The sequence below is a fragment of the Cucurbita moschata genome, unplaced genomic scaffold (assembly GCF_002738365.1).
Source record: "Cucurbita moschata cultivar Rifu unplaced genomic scaffold, Cmos_1.0 Cmo_Scf00040, whole genome shotgun sequence".
Classification (NCBI taxonomy): domain Eukaryota; kingdom Viridiplantae; phylum Streptophyta; class Magnoliopsida; order Cucurbitales; family Cucurbitaceae; genus Cucurbita; species Cucurbita moschata.
In genome coordinates, this window is record NW_019268556.1 from 1282030 (window position 1) to 1299173 (window position 17144).

General features: G+C 35.3%; 2 protein-coding genes across 3 annotated transcripts in view; one reads left to right on the forward strand and one right to left on the reverse strand.

Annotated features, from left to right (window-relative positions):
- Window positions 1-4909, reverse strand: part of LOC111432680 (TMV resistance protein N-like) — a 13815-nt gene extending 8906 nt beyond the window's left edge. For both annotated transcript variants that reach the window (XM_023069604.1, XM_023069603.1), the window contains exons 1-2: window positions 4313-4909; window positions 834-1923 (exon numbers count right to left, since the gene is read on the reverse strand). In XM_023069604.1, the coding sequence (XP_022925372.1) occupies window positions 834-1923; window positions 4313-4863 (1641 nt within the window). In that variant the 5' untranslated portion in view covers window positions 4864-4909. The remainder of the gene's footprint in view (window positions 1-833; window positions 1924-4312) is intronic.
- A 9667-nt stretch (window positions 4910-14576) lies between these two features.
- LOC111432786 (probable nucleoredoxin 1) overlaps window positions 14577-17144 on the forward strand; it is a 4618-nt gene continuing 2050 nt past the window's right edge. Inside the window, exons 1-2 of the mRNA XM_023069740.1 lie at window positions 14577-14744; window positions 15934-16410. Of these exons, the coding sequence (XP_022925508.1) occupies window positions 14661-14744; window positions 15934-16410 (561 nt within the window). The 5' untranslated portion in view covers window positions 14577-14660. The remainder of the gene's footprint in view (window positions 14745-15933; window positions 16411-17144) is intronic.

The window sequence follows — 17144 nt, forward strand, 5'->3', positions numbered from 1 at the left end:
AAAAAAAAAAAAAAAAAAAAAAAAAAAAAAAAAAAAAAAAAAAAAAAAAGAAGAAGAAGAAGAAGAAGTTAAAACAAGTATTGTTTGTGCAAAGATGAGAGGTTTATCCGATAATTGTAACTTAAAATCTATTTAATACATCCGAAACTTTTAACATTGTCAAAATGTCAAATAGATCGTTGAAAAATCCACATTTTATGTCTGTGAAGAACATGTTAGGATTGTACAATCATATACTTAATCTAGATGAAGAACACAAAGAACACAAGAAAGAAAATGCAAGGAGAAATGTGTTGTACAAGAATTGATGGCACTCACACACCCAGAAATAGAAATTAAACAAAGAGACAAAATTTACGTAGTAACATCGGGATGGTAAACTTCACAGCGGTCAGAGGTTTATATTGATGACTTCAAGTTATAAGTAACTCTTCTTAAAAACTAAATTCGAGAATATACCCACTCAATCTAATGAATCTCTAATGTATAAGATAAATTTACAGTTTAAGAACATACTGTTAAGATCACACAGCTCACACACTCGATTTAGATGAACAACACGAAAAATAAAAAAGAGAAAACACAGGGAGAAATATAAGTGGTAGCAGAGAATCCATCTTAAAAACGATATATGAGAATATATAAAAATTCATCTTAAAAACTAAATAGGAGAATAGTTTTTTTTAACTCTTAAGCAAACTTAACCTATAAGTAAACATCAGACTCCACAACCTAATACGATTTACGTGACATGAAAGTAATAATTCATGAGTAATAAACTTAAAAAAGATAATTTATATAAAACGAGTTGTAATTTAACCTAAAAACAGTACCTGATCACGGCTAAGTGCGAGATTCACGTCCTCACGAAGCCACAACCTACTTCGTTTCTCGGGCTCATCCGGGAAGTTTTGTCGAACAATCTCTTGACCCATTTCTTGAATCAAATCATGCATTTGAATCTTATCATGTGGTGTAGTAATAAGAGACTTCTCCTCCAATTTTTCTAGCCCAAGAACAGCTAGAAATCCAAAGCTTTGAAGAATTTCAATTGCTTGTCTCTTACTCTTCCTCTTGAAAAAACATGCAATGTCTAGAAAAATCTTTTGTTCACTCTTCTCTAACATATAATAACTTATCTTCAACTTTTCAAGAATTTCCATATCACGAACATCCTTCAACTTAGCCACAGCATTCTCCCAATCCTTCATGGGTTTATCACGTAAAGCTGATCCAAGAACCTCAATAGCCAATGGAAGCCCTCCACAATAGTCTACAACTTTGCATGAAAGATCAAAAAACCCCTTCTTTGAATGATCTTCTCTAAATGCCTTTTGTGAAAATAGCTCAAGAGCTTCATCAATATTAAGCCCTTCAACGTTGTATCGTCTTTCGATACCGTGCGATATCAAGAGATGTTCATCTCGTGTCGTGACGATGACTCGGCTACCTGGTCCGAACCAATCATAATCGCCTGCTAATTGCTCGAGCTGGCTTATATGGTTGACATCGTCGAGGATTATTAGAGCTTTTAGATTGCTTATTCGTCTCTTGATCAATGTAGCTCCATCACAATCAGGGATCTCTATGTTTCTTTTCATTAGGGTTCCTGTTAGAAGCTTCTCTTGTAATGAAGCTAAGCCTTCGTTCTTCAAAGCTTCTTTGACATTGTCTAGAAAGTAACATCCTTCGAACAAATGGGATACACTTTTGTAAATGATTCTAGCGATGGTGGTCTTACCAATTCCACCCATTCCCCATATTCCAACAAAACGCTTGTCATCTAAACCTATTCCTAAAAGCATATTTACTTGGTGTAATCTTGAGCTGATACCGACCAATTTGTCATCGTAACGAAACAAGTCGGGTCGTAATTTGTTGAAGACATGCTTCACAACTTCATTGATGGTCTCTTCTTCTTTCCTACAAACAAATTTTCGTATAACCGTAATAAATAATGGTATTGTTTGATAATCATTTGGTTTTAAAAATTTTGCCAAAAGATCATCACTAGCCTATTGAGACCAAACTCAATAATTGAGAAAGCCCGATTATCAAAACGATTAATTAGCCTATTTAGAGTTCGAGCCCCGTAAATATTTAGAACTCTTAGAATTAAGTAGAATATCTTAGAAAGTTGTAGATATCGCTTCACTCCCATCACGAAAAACAAAGTGTAATCTCTTGGTTTTAATAAAGAGTTTCTACTCACTTTTCTCTCTTTTTCTATCATATCTTTTCCTTCTCTAGGGTTTTTTTTTTTAAGTTTCTCTCTAACTATTTTTTTCCGAGAATTAAAAATATATATATTTTTTTAATAACTGAATTCATAGAAGTTTCATTTATTTGAACTTAATTCACAAATGATGTTCGATAATGGCCCAAGTCTACCACTAGTATATATATATTGATTTCCTTCCTGGCTTCTCTTTAAAGTTTTTAAAACGTGCTTGCTAAAAAAGAGGTTTCCACACCCTTCGTTCTCCTCTCCAATCGAGGTAGGATTTAACAATTCACCCCCCTTCGGGGGCCCAGCGTCCTTACTACCACTCAGTCCCTTCTCCAATCGATGTGGGACCCACCAATTCACTCTTCTTTGGGGCCCAGAATCCTTGCTAACACACCACCTCGTGTCCACCCTCTTTGGGGCTCAGCCTCCTCATTGTTCACATTGACCAGAACCTAACTTTGATACCATTTGTAACGGCTCAAGTCCACCTCTAACAGATATTGTCTTCTTTGAGGTTTTTTTTTTTTTTTTTTTTTTTTTTTTTTTTTTTACATTTTTACGAACTTTTCTCTNTTTTTCTATCCTATCATTTCTTTCTCTACATTTTTTCTTTGAAGTTTCTCTCTAACTATTTTTTGTCTAGAAAATGACCAAAAAAAAAAAATTATAAAATAACGGAATTCTTTCATTTATTTGAACTCAATTCATTACAAATAATGTCTTGTAATGGCCCAAGTCCACCACTATCATATATATATATATATATATATTATCATTTTTGATCTATCCTTCCTAGGCTTCTCTTCAAGGTTTTTAAAACGCATTTGCTAGGAAGAGGTTTCCACACCCTTCGTTTTCCTCTCCAATCGTTGTAGGATTTTACAATCCACCTCCTTCGGGGTCCAGCGTCCTTACTACCACTCGTTCCCTTTTCCAACCGATGTGGGACCCACCAATCCACTCTTCTTCGGGGCCCAACATCCTTGCTAACACACCGCCTCGTGTCCACCCTCTTTGGAGCTTAGCCTCCTCGTTGGTCACATTGTCAAGAACCTAACTCTAATACCATTTGTAACGACCCAAACTCACTGCCAGTAGATATTGTCCTCTTTGATTTTTTTTATTTTTTTTTTTATTTTTATTTTTTTTTATTTACATTCCTACTAAATTTTCTCTTTTTCTATCATATCATTTCTTTCTCTACGTTTTTTCTTTGAAGATTCTCTCTAACTATTTTTTGTCTAGAAAATTAAATATATATATATATATATATATATATATATATATATATATATATATATATATATTATCCTCTTTCGGCTTTCCTATCTGGGTTTGTTTTTAAAACGCGTATGCTAGAAATAGGTTTCCACACCCTTCATTCTCCTCTCCAACCGATGTAGGATTTCACAATTCACCCTCCTTCAGGGACCCAGCGTTCTTACTACCACTCGTTCCTTTCTCCAATCAATATAGGACCACCAATCCACTCTTCTTCAAGGCCGAGCATCCTTGGTGACACACCGCCTCGTGTCCACCCCCTTCGGGGCTCAGCCTCCTCGTTGGTCACATTGTCGAGAACCTAACTCTGATACCATTTGTAACAGTCCAAGCCCACCGCTAGCAAATATCTTCGTCTTTCCATTTTTTTTTTTTTTTTTTTTTTTTTTTTTTTTTTTTACTTCAAATACCAAAATTAGGTCATGTTAAGAAGAGAGTAGGTTATGATCCCTACACGTAGTCAAAAGGACATACGAGTGGCACCAATCTAGTTGTATTAAGAAGAGAGTAGGTTATGATCCCTACACGTAGTCAAAAGGACATACTAGTGGCACCAATCTAGTTGTATTAAGAAGAGAGTAGGTTTNTCCTACTAACTTTTCTCTCTTTTTCTATCATATCTTTTCTTTCTCCACGTTTTTTCTTTGAAATTTCTCTCAAACCTTTGTTTTTTGTTTTTTGTTTTTGTTTTTTTTTCTAAAACCAAATTTAATGTAAAGTGATTGAACTACCATTTTCTACCATATAGAGAAAATTTAAAGAAATAAATAAATAAGTGAAGGTAATAATTGAATAACTTACTGTTGTTCTTGGAGATGCCATCCAGACAAATTACCAACTTCAAACATAGAGTCCCTCCAGCTTTGAACTTCTTCAAACCCAACATTCTGTTCATGTTCTACAAACGGCTTCTCAAAGTTTCCCTTCTGCTTCCTCACATTAGCTGGATCTATTTGGTAAAATATTGGAAGAACCAACTGATCCCTCACCTCCTTATACATTCCAATCTTCGCCAATTCCTTCATCGAAACTAAGTCCCCATAGTTCTCCGAGAAAACCACGATCGATGACCTCGATTCCTCAATTGCTGTCAGCTTCTCTGCTAGCATCTTACCCTTGTTCTCGTTCTCGTTCTCGTTCTCGTCTCTGAAAACCACGATTCCTTGAGCTGTCAGAGCTTTGTGGAGATCGGCGGCAAAACCGTCACCGGTGTCTTTGAATCTATGGCTGATATAAACGTCGTAGTTTCGTTTGGGAGGAGGAAGGAGAAGGGATAGAGAAAGAGGAGGTGGAGAAGGAGGAGATAATGCTACTATTGAGGCTTCTCTTTCCATGATTGCAGAAGACGCCATTGAAGGCTGGTGAGAGCTGCTTTGATAGAACAAAATGGATGGCCTAAATGGGTTTCAAGTCTATTATTGTGTTCAAATTTAATATTCATTTCATCTTTTGATGCTTTAAACTTTTTAAATGAGTGTTTGGATCCCCCACTTATTATTTTACCTATAGAATAATCTCTCATCATTTTTATATTCTATTATTAGATTTTTAGGTTAAATTAGGGATATATAAAGGAGAGTAACAATATGTTCGTTGGACGAGATGTTTTGAGAAAATCAAAAGCTTAATGTGATATCTCACTTTAGTTGGGAGGAGAACAAAACCTCCTTTATAAGGGTGTGGAAATATTTCCGTAGCAGACGCGTTTTAGAAACCTTAGCTGAAATCCGAAAGGGAAAGCCCAAAGAAGACAATATTTGCTAGAGATGGATTTGGGTCGTTACAAATTGTATCAGAGCTAGACACCGATCGATGTGCCAGAGAGGAGGCTGTTCGCCAATGGGGGTAGACACGAGGCGGTGTGCCAGTAAGGACGCTGGCCCCAAAGGGGAGTGGATTTGGTGGGAGTCCCACATCGATTGGAGAAAAACCTTGAGGAGAAACCTGAAGACCAAAACCCAAAGAGTACAACATCTACTAGTAGTGAGCTTTGGGGCTGTTACAAATTCCATCACGAATTGTTTATCAAAAGAGGTAAAAAAATCGATCAAAAGTGACCAATAGTCGAGGGATTGGAGCGCACTACCCAACACTTGACCTCAAGTTGACCCGATGCACGCACAGTTCAACGCATGCTATCCCCTCATATATAGCTCATTATCGACTCAACTAGTAGAATCCCTCTAATGTGCGACTTCAACTTGGCTCAACGGCTCCTTTCGACTCCAACTTTACTTAAACGACTCAATTCAATTCTAGTTTAGATTTTCATGCTCTCTTACCATTTTTTTGCCGTTTTGAAGTCGTTTTTTACATTATTTGGTACCTTTGAGGTTAGTATGGCCACTGTTTGACCAATTTGAAATAATTAGAGCCAAGTCTCGGTTAGTTAATGCAATTAGATGAGTTAATTTTCATGACGATATTCTAAACATGATATTGTGGAACCTCATAAGTGGAATTGAATTTCGAGGATCAGGATCAAGCTAGCTCAAAAGATATTTCACGACTCTAGTTTAGGTCAAACAAGTAAGTGGTCTTACTGTCGGAACGCCTTTGGGCTTAGTTGGATGACTCATATGATATATGATGTGATATGTGATGATTATATTATGTTATGATATGTGTATTATATGATGTATGTACTTCTAGTATGTCATGCTATGTATGTTATGATATATTCACATTATGCTATGAGACATTGATGAGCAACATATGTTAACTATGGTAGATATATTGAGTATACATGGGAACTTTATATCATGAAATGAATAGAAGTATGATTTGCATCATAACTATGTATAATAATTTGAAACTATAGGTCCTTATGGATGTTGTATGTCACGAGCATTGAGATGCTTCTCCATTATAATAAGTATGGATGTATACACCATGATACGATACACATTTCTTCCCATTCATGGCTTTCGACAATGTGAGCATGCGCTAATCCATAGTCAGCTCAGGGGTACATATACGAGCCTGCCTGATGGGTTCATGTGCATGTGCGTAGACCGTGTGTAGAGAAGTACTACACATCCAACCTACCCCAAACTGAAAAAGTAAAGCCCAAAGAACAATTTATGAAAAAAATAGCTCCTACCAAGAATCATGATGGCATTTAATTGCATTTTCCAACATCGGATAAAGCTCATTACATACAATATCACTTATATATCATATTCATATTCTATCAATACGATATATCAATAATTAAACATAATAGTAAACAAGCATACAAATAATCAATGATAGATATCTATCCCAAATAGAACTCAATAAGTGATAGGTCTATTAGTGATAAACTTCCATTTGTGATAGGTTCATCGGTGACCAACAAGACTTAAAATTGTATCATATTCGAGAACATACTAGATTTTATATTAATTATCTAAGTTTATATTAGTTATCGAACAATATTAAATAATAAATGATTGTTATATTTCTAAGTGATAAGACCAACTTAAGACAATCTATCATATTTATAAATAATACTCTAAATGTGAACTGATTAGGGCTTTGGTTTTAATATTTGTAGGCATGTCGTCATCGTGGTGGGCAATGCCTCCATTTTGGCTGTCTCAGCCTTTGACTTAGTTAGCATGATTTAAGGAGGTGGCGACAAGGAAAATAATAAACTAAGTTATCATGTTTGGTCTTTCTTTATTTCATATTTAGCGACAGCCTTTCAAAATGAAGGTTTTTCTGACTTATTTTGGGTATTTGGACTTATGTCTCTCAATTCTAAATCTCTGACATCCTTATCTTTAAGGTTTTCAAAAATTAAGGTAAACTAAATTTTCTTCATATGACCAAACTACCCCTCTTAATTATTTATGATTTCAATACATATTTACCTTTTTGTATAATAAATAAATACATTTTATTCTTTTGTGAAAGTAATAATGTTTTATTAGTCATGGACTTTTTAAATTTTAAATGACGAGTCGTTATTAAAAACAAGTCATTGTTATTTTAGAATATAAAAATAAATTATAAAAATTAATAAAATAAGAATGGTTTAAGTGATTGATCCTTTGTAACAATACAAGCACACCGTTAGTAGATATTGTCTTTTTTGGGCTTTCCCTTTCGGGCTAACCCTGAAGATTTTTAAAACGCGTCTGCTAAGAGAGGTTTCCGTGCCCTTATAAAGGGCTCTAATCGATGTGGGATCTCACACTCCATCCCCCTTCAAGGTCTAGAGTTCTCACTGCCACTCGTTCCTTCCTGCAATCAATGTGAGACCTCCACTAAATCCACCCCCTCTTCAGGGCCAAAGTCCTTGCTGGCACATCGCCTCATGTCCACCTCCTTTGGGGCTCAGCCTCTTCGCTGGCACATCGCTTGGTGTTTGACTCCGATACCATTTGTAACAGCCCAAGTCCACCGCTAGCAAATATTGTCTACTTTAGCCCATTACATATCATCGTCAACCTCACAGTTTAAAACGCATCTGCTAGGGGGAGGTTTTCACATCCTACCCTTATAAATAGTGTTTCGTTCTCCTCCTCAACCGATGTGGTATCTCACAACAACGATCAAATGATCATGGAATCGAGCCGAGAAGACAAACTGAACACGAGGAACAACGAGGCCAGACACCAAGACAAAGGTGGTGGTATAAACTTTGAAACCGATAATGACAATGAAGCCAAAATTCTCTCATTTGGATGTTTCGAGCAATGAAGTTTTGTGAGAGAAGTCGATTCTGGCTCGACTTTTATGACTAGTAGATACGTTTTTTTTTTTCAAATTTCTTTTGTTTTTGTCCTTCCCGTATGAGAACTTATGCAATAATGTTGTATCATTGGACACTAAATTGTAATAATTGGTAAGCCAAGTTTGTCCAAAAGCAAAAGGGTAAAGGCTGGCTAGCCATGTGCTGATATGATCAATATCAATTAGTTGCTTATTTTAAAACACAAGTGGGGATTCATTAATCTAATCTTTGGATAACCTAAAATGGTCTCTCCGATCTCAAGACATTACTTTTATCACTCAATGATGGAGTTTTGGATAATTATATCCGAACTTTTTATAAATTTCCAAATATTCAAGTGGATTCAACACCTACTAAAAGCTTGCATTTCTTTATATCAAGAACTTGTCGTTTTGTTTGTTTCTTCTTATGGTCGGTATCTATATTTGTTTAGAACAAATATTGGGCCTACTCCAAGTGATTTCTTTAGACATATATTAGAGTACATATGTATTTGTTAGGTTAATGAATAATAAAGACATGTTATGTCATATTTTGTTGAATAATATATAACAATAGCTCAAGTTCACTGCTAGTAGATATTGTCAGTTTTGGCTCGTTACATATTGTCATCAGCCTCATGATTTTAAGATACGTAACGAGACATAGCGGCCAATATCTGTTAGAGATGGGTTTGGGTGGTTACAAATGGTATTAGAGCCAGACATCGAGCGATGTGCCAGTGAGGACGCTAGCTCCCAAGGGAGGTGGATTGTGAGATCCCACATCGGTTGGAGAGTGGAACAAAGAATTCCTTATAAAGGTATGGAAACCTCTCCCTAGTAGACACGTTTTAAAACTGTGAGGCTGACCACAATACTTAACGAGCTACAACGGACAATATCTACTAGTGACGGGCTTGAGCTGTTACATAATATACGAAGAATTAACCAAAAATAAATAAATTGATCATTATAATAATAATAAAATAAAATAAAAAAACTAGAAGAAAACGTTTGAAAGCTTGGTAACAATTTGTAGCACATGACTTTTAAAACATGATGAAATTAGGATGGCTACCATATACATGCTATGAAAGCCTTTCAAAATTTAATCAAATTGTATATAATTAAAAGATAAAAGCTCTCAAAGTAAATCAACCTTTTATTTGTGATCTTAAAAAAAAGGAAAACAAAATTAAAACAGGAATCCCTACCATTCGTAGTTAGATTATGCATGATTTGGATATTAGTTGAGTAGCTAAGATAAGTATGGTGAGCATGTGGTAGGAAATGTCTAAATGTTCTTAGAATGAAATTTTATATATCTAAGTAACCAAGGTTAAAAATAAAAGGTCAAAAGATTAAATTTAAGTGTTAGTACTAAACACAATTTAGAAACAATGAAAACATGGGATTCAATTTTTAATGAGACAATTAAGTTTATATTTCAAATAGGTGAAGTCTCGACATAAGTGAGAACGAATTTGAAGGACGAAAGCAAGCAAATTTGGAGTTAGATAGAACTTTGACTAAGGCCAACCGTGACCCTACTATTGACTCGGCGGGAAGACTTGCCTTATGTATGACGACGCGTGCCCATTGACCCTTGCATGTGTCATTTATGCTTTTTGTATTGTGATGATGATGTGAACTAATATGATGTTAGATTGTGATGATGTTATATGATGATATGATGATGTTATACGATCATACGATGATGTTATATGATGATGACATGACGATATAATGATATGATGATATGATGATGATGATAGATGATGATGTAAAATGCATGATGATGATATGACTTAATATGATGATATTCCAAATTAAGATGATATCCATGTACCAAACGCCATGATGCACTATGATGAAGAGTTTTATAAGACACAACTCTAAATGATGTTTATGATGATAAATGTATGAAGGCCAATACATACATGTTAAGAATCAAGGTTTCAGAATCCAAGGTCCAAGGTCCTCACGATAGATCATGATAAGAACCCCAAATCAAGAACAAGAACTAGATGACCTAAGTACTTACAACAAAAACCATAACAAGATAAGAAAGAGTGTGGTACCCTAGCATAGACACGATTAAAGCCTACAAATAGGCTACTTACTACGTCTTTGTACTCATTCCTTATTCTCCATTTTTTTCAGGTAATAAGGAGCTGGTCGAGGTTGGGAGCAGACTCTGTAGCAGATGCCATAGACAAGCTTCATTCATCGTCCTCAACCCTTTTTGTTTTAAAATGTTTTGTGTTCGTTCCTTATTTTGTGTTTTAAATGTTGTGTCGTGTTTTAATTACTCATGTATGAACACTATTTTTTTTTTTTTAATGAATATTATGTTTTAAATACTGTTTGTTTTGTTTTGCGAAAAATTTACCCGTTTTTTTTAATCGTCGAGTCAGCCCTATCCTTACACTTCTCGTATAGGAGTGCTTTCTGAAGGTTGACTGAGGAAAATTTGGCATAAGAGAGGCATTAGGGGAGCATGTATGATGAGGGCATGATACTTCTGACGCCTTGCTAGAATTCTCGTGCCTTTTTCGGCGATCGAGTTTTTGTTACAGATTTTCTCTTTTGCTCTCTCTTTTGCAACAACTTTTGCCACTTGATATGTATTTTGTTTAGATATTTTACACTCATCAGGAGACATTTGAATTTGAATGATACTTAAAACTCAATTTTCTACCACAAACTTAACTAAAAAATAAATTTTCTATGGAATCAATAATTTACTTGTTACTTGTTACTTTGTGGTAGTGTATATTGCCACTTATTCTTGTAAATTTCATACCATTTTACTCTTATGCCTTCACAAGATTTCACCATGTGATCGATAAGCTTCTGCTTCAGTTCACCATTTGAGACGCTTTGGACATGAAACCTATGGTAAGGTACTTTCGAATATTTGGTTGTATTTGCCACATATTCTGTCTAGTCATCTATATTCCAAGCTTGACAAGAAAGCAGTCGAATGTATATTTGTTGGATAAGACGACCAAAGAAAAGGATAGAAGTAATGTGATCCACATTGTCTATTGTATGATCCACATTGTTTATTGTTTAGTCTCTACTATAAATATATCTTCGTAAAAGTTATAACTAGATATCTACGTGTCCATCGTTTATATCTCTGTTTCTAGTCGGGAGAGATAAATAAGCTAGAGAATAAGAGAAAGTTTAGAGAGAATTTAGAGAAAGAGAGTAAATAACTTTTTTGTCCCTAAAGTTCTCTCTTCCTCTACAAATTTTTCTTAAGAGAGAACTTTAGGGACAAAAAAGTTATTAAGTAGATATGTTATAGAGAGAATATTTTATAAAGGAGAAATGGATTAGATAGTTTGAAAAACAAACATTTACATTTTTTTGCTTCCATTTTCAAAGCACAAATTTGGTGCAAGTCACGTTCCTCACATTATAAGGCCAACCCAAATTCCATTTCATAGCAAAATTATTCAATATATGACCACTATAGTGTATGGTTGTCCTTTTAAAATTCTTTACACTCTATGCGTAGGATTCAAATTACAATTTAGAATCCGAATTCAGCACTTGTATACTCTAGCATTCTCTTATATCCTCTACGACATGGTCACGTTACTTATTTCTGGCTTCTAAAAGTGAAAACTATCCTCACATATCATTACTAGTTCTTTTAACACGTTTTATCCTCTCTCACATGCTTTTTAAGAAAATTTTCAAAAGATCACTTGTGAAATCTCACATCGATTGAAGAGGGTTACGAAGATTGTGAGATTCTACACCAGTTGAAGAGGTGAACAAAATATTTCTTACAAGGGTGTGGTAACCTCTTGACGTGTTTTAAAATAGTGAGACTGACAACGATATAATAGGCCAAAGCGGACAATCTCTACTAACAGTGGGCTTGGACTGTTACAAATGTTATTAGAGTTAGACAACGGGCAATGTGCCAACAAGGATTGTGAGATCCCACATCAGTTGAAGAGGGGAATAAATATTGTGAGATCCCACGTTGGTTGAAGAGGGGAACAAAGATTGTGAGATCCCACATTGTTTGAAGAGGAGAACGAAGCATTTCTTATAAGGGCGTGAAAACAATTTACTAGTAGACGTGTTTTAAAACTGTAAAGCTGACGATGATATGTAACAGGCAAAAACAGACAATATCTGCTAGCTATGGGCTTGGGGGGTTACAAATCGTATTAGAGCCAAACACTGGGTGGTGTGCCAACGAGAATTCTGAGTTTCCAAAGGGGTGGATTGTGAGATCTCACTTTAGTTTAAGAGGGGAACAAAGATTGTGAGAACCCACATTGGTCGAAGAGGAGAACGAAACATTCCTTATAACGGTGTAGAAAACAAAGATTGTGAGAACCCACATTGGTCGAAGAGGAGAACGAAACATTCCCTATAACGGTGTAGAAACCTCTTCCTAGTAGACGCATTTTAAAATCATGAGGCTAATGACGATACGTAACGGACTAAAGCAGACAATATCTCCTAGCGGTTGGCTTGGGGTGCTATATCACTCAACATAGAATTTCTCCAACAAAAGCATGCTAAACTTTGGAGTTTCAATAATTGAGCCATTAACAAAATGTATCTTGTTTGTATAGGTAGTAACTTTCAATTTTTTAGTATTTCTTTGTCTCCTATTCTCAAGATCAGATCGATCTCATCTGAATGTGTTATTGGTTCATTCATGTACGACTTACTTTGGTGTTGAAGTTTAGAATTTTAAAGATACAATAAAAGCAAAGTTCAAATATAAATTAACTATTCATAATTAAATTAAACAAATTAAATTTGTTTTTATACTAAAGTTTAGCGACTAAAATCTACCTTTTGAAGTTTAAAATAACAAGAAAAGAAAATTAAATTTAACCCTAAATTTTGCGTTGGTCAATTTTAGTTATTTAATTTCATGGAATATCACTTTAATATTGCCATCTTTACCTTTAACATGAATACATTTTGTTGCGAATTTTACTTTTTCGTTGATTTCCTTTTCAAAAATGAGTAAACAATTTTAAATTAAAATATGTGAAAATTTGAAGGTTCTTAAAATTGCATTTTGTGTTTTGACAAATGAAATACAAAAATATTAAATAAAACGTTTCTTGAAATTTATCGTCTAATTTGATGGCGGGAAAACCTAGTTTCGGTTTTTTTTTTTCCTCATAAGCACAAAATCAAGAATACTAAGCTATAATATACAAGAACAACGAACCTTCACGGTGATAATATATTGTTCATTTTAATCTAATAGAGCTCTACTACGGATCATCACTATGACTACACCTTCGAAACTTGCAAGTTTTTTGTTCGACACCTGAGGATTCTATTGAATATCTAAGAGAAGGGATTGATTCTGATACCATTTGTAGGAACAACGAACGTTCGATCCTTCACAATGATATGATATTATCAATTTTGAACATAAACTCTCGTGGGTTTGCTTTTAGTTCAAAAAAGTTATAACACAGATCTTTACTACGACTAAACCTTCGAAGCTTACAACTTCTTTCTTTAAACACATGAGGATTCTTTAAAATATCTAAGATAAGAGCATGACTCTACTACAGCTGGCAGGAACAAGTGTAATAGCCTAGACCCTCTAGTACCGCTTGCAGGAACAAGTGTAAGAGCCTAGACCTACCCTTAGTAGATATTGTCCTCTATGGGCTTTCACTTTCGGGCTTCTCCTCAAGGTTTTAAAACGCGTCTGCTAGGGAAAAGTTTCCACACCCTTATAAAGGGTGTTTCGTTCTGGCACTCGTTCCTTTCTCCAATCGATGTGGGACCCCTACCAAATCTACCCCCCTTCGGGGCCCAGTGTCCTTACTGGCACACCGCCTCGTGTCTACCCCTCTTCGGAGAAGAGCTTCCTCGCTGGCACATCGCTCCGTGTCTGGCTTTGATACCATTTGTAATAGCCTAAACCCACCGGCTGATATTGTTCTCTTTGGACTTTCCCTTTCGAGCTTACCCTCAAGGTTTTAAAACGCGTATGGTAGGGAAACGTTTTCACACCCTTATAAAGGGTGTTTCGTTCTTATCTCAAACCAATGTGAAATATCGCAACAACAAACCTTCAAATCCTTTATAATGATATTATATGGTTGAAAGAACATTGTCCTTTTGCTTATATATTCTAGATCTTTCTCTTAATTAGCTACTATAAAACACCCACTTACCACAACAAAAGTCCATGATATGGGAATATGGTGTTTAAATCATCCAGCATATAAAGTAAATTTGATTCGATTCTTTTCATTTTTATTGACTTCAAAGTTTCATCACGTTTTCTTTTTTATAATCCAAAGTTCATTACTTTCTCGTTAAGTTTTGTGTGCTCTCTATATTAATAGCGAGTTCTTTGAGTTGAGTATCCCATCCTTTACAAAGCTCTTAGAACTCAGCAATAAGCTTAAGAAACTAAAAGATTAGTATGGCCTCTGATGCTGTGCATGATATCAATTCCCTCGTTTCCTCTAAGGACAGAGACTTTCTTATTCGTAACAACGGCGATCAGGTATGGTCGTTTGTTAACGTTTCTATTTTTAATTTCGTATTTTGTAGAGACAAAAGGATAGGTAGCTGTTCATATTTCTTGTTTAATTCTAGTCTTTTAGAAATACATTCAAATTTGTGTAGGAATTTGAGTAATGTTCATTTTTCTAGTTTCATGTTTATCCGTTTCATTCTTTTTTTTTTTTTTTTGGAAGAGAAGGTTCGATATCTTTTCATTGTATTTATAATAGCCCAATCTAGCAGCTAGCAAATATTGTTAGTTTTGACTCGTTATGTATTGCCTTCAGCCTCACAATTTTAAAAAAGTGTAACTAAAGTCATATGTAATAGGCCAAAACAGACCATATCTACTTGTAGTGGGCTTGGGCTGTTAGAAATGATATCAGAGTCAATCACTGGGCTATGTGTGCCAGCAAAGACGTTGGACCTCCAAGGGGTGGATTGTGCAATCCCACATCAGTTGGAGAGGGGAACGAAGGAACCAAGAATCCCTTATAAGGGTGTGGAAACCTCTCCCTAGTAGATACGTTTTAAAACCTTGAGACTGACGCCGATACGTAATACGAAAGTGGACAATACCTACTAGTGGTAGGCTTGGGCGGTTACAAATGATATTAGATCTAGACACTGGGCGGTGTGCCAACAAGAATGTTGGCCCCCAAAATGGGTGGATTGTGAGATCCCACATTGGTTAGAGAGGAGAACAAAACATCTCTTATAAGCGTGTAGAAATCTCTCCCTAGTAGACATGTTTTAAACCTGAGACTGACCACGATATGTAGCAGACCAAAGTGGACAATATCTACTAACGGTGGGTTTGGCCTATTACAAATAGTATTAGAGCTAGACATTGGACAGTGTGCGAGCGAGGGCGCTGGCCCTCAAAGTGGGTGGATTATGAGATTCCACATCGATTGGAGAGAGGAACAAAACATTCCTTGTAAGGGTCTGGAAACTTCTCCCTGCTAGATGCCTTTTTAAAACAGTGAGACTGACGGGATATGTAACGATCAAACCAGACAAATATCTACTAGTAGGCTTGGGCGGTTACCGTATATAATTTTTAAAAAACTAATTTTCATATAAATTTTTTTACATTCTTAATTTAAAACATACGAACATAATTATGGAACATGTTTATGCTTTTCCTAACTAGTTACCTAAGCCATTAATTTTTTATTCTTGAACAGGTAAAAATCAGTTCTTTGGTGGGAAAGAACGTGGGATTATACTTCTCAGCATCATGGTGCATTCCCTGTTGCCTTTTCACTCCAAAACTAGCAAAAGTTTATGAGCCATTAGCTTCTAAAAGCGACTTTGAAGTTATCTTTATTTCATCTGATAGAGATGAAAACTCATTCAAAGAGTACTTCTCCAAAATGCCATGGCTATCCATTCCTTTTGCCGATTTAGAGACCAAAAAGAGCTTGAAAAAGCTCTTCAATGTGAATGGAATTCCTCATCTTGTTGTCCTTGACGCCAAGGGGAAGGTTTCAACTGAGGAAGGAGTGGATCTAGTGGTTGAATATGGAGTTGATGCCTATCCTTTTACTTCTCAACAAATCCAAGCTTTGGTTGATAAAGAGGCTAAGAAAATGAACCAAACCATTAGTTCTCTTTTGGTTTCGAAGTCTCGGAGTTATGTTGTTTCTAGCGATGGAAATCAGGTATGCGAACTTCGTTCTTTCGACTCGATGTAAAGCATTTGAACGAGGCTTATTTGGGTTGGTGGCCCAAGTAACCGATGGGAATCAGTTGGATTGAGTTCTTTTGATCCAATCCAGGGTTAGTTGGGTTGGTGACCCAAGTAACTCGAAAAAAGTTCACAACCCAGCTCAACCCATCCCTCTATTTTTAGATTCAGTCGGGTTACTATAATTCTCACTTCATAAAGTTTAAATATCAAACATTTACCCGTGACTAGTATCACTAACATTGGTTACAAAAATTAAATATTCTTAATCTTTTAACAACCATGTAGGGTTAGGTTGGGTTCTAAGCCTATTTTCGGGTTCGTTGGGTTGAGTTGTAAGTCTATTTTCGGGTTGGTCGGGTTAACTTGACCAATAAAATTTCAACCTACAAACGAATTTTTTGGATATTAAAAAATTCAACCTAACCCAAATCCGAAGAAATCTAACCCAACCCAACCTTTATAGTTTGAGTTGGGATAGTTCGAGTTAGTCTAGTTATCAGGTCATACGAACACTCCTTTTTAAAATCACTCTTAAACATGCTCTTAGGCTAGTTTCGATATTTTTATTTTGATTTATATATTTTAAAAGAATATTTTTTTTTTCTTGTTGATTAAATTCTAACAATTTTTTTAATAATAAATTACAAAGTGCACTATAAAGATTTAGGAAGGAATAAACTTTTTTTTTTTTTTTTTTTTTTTTTT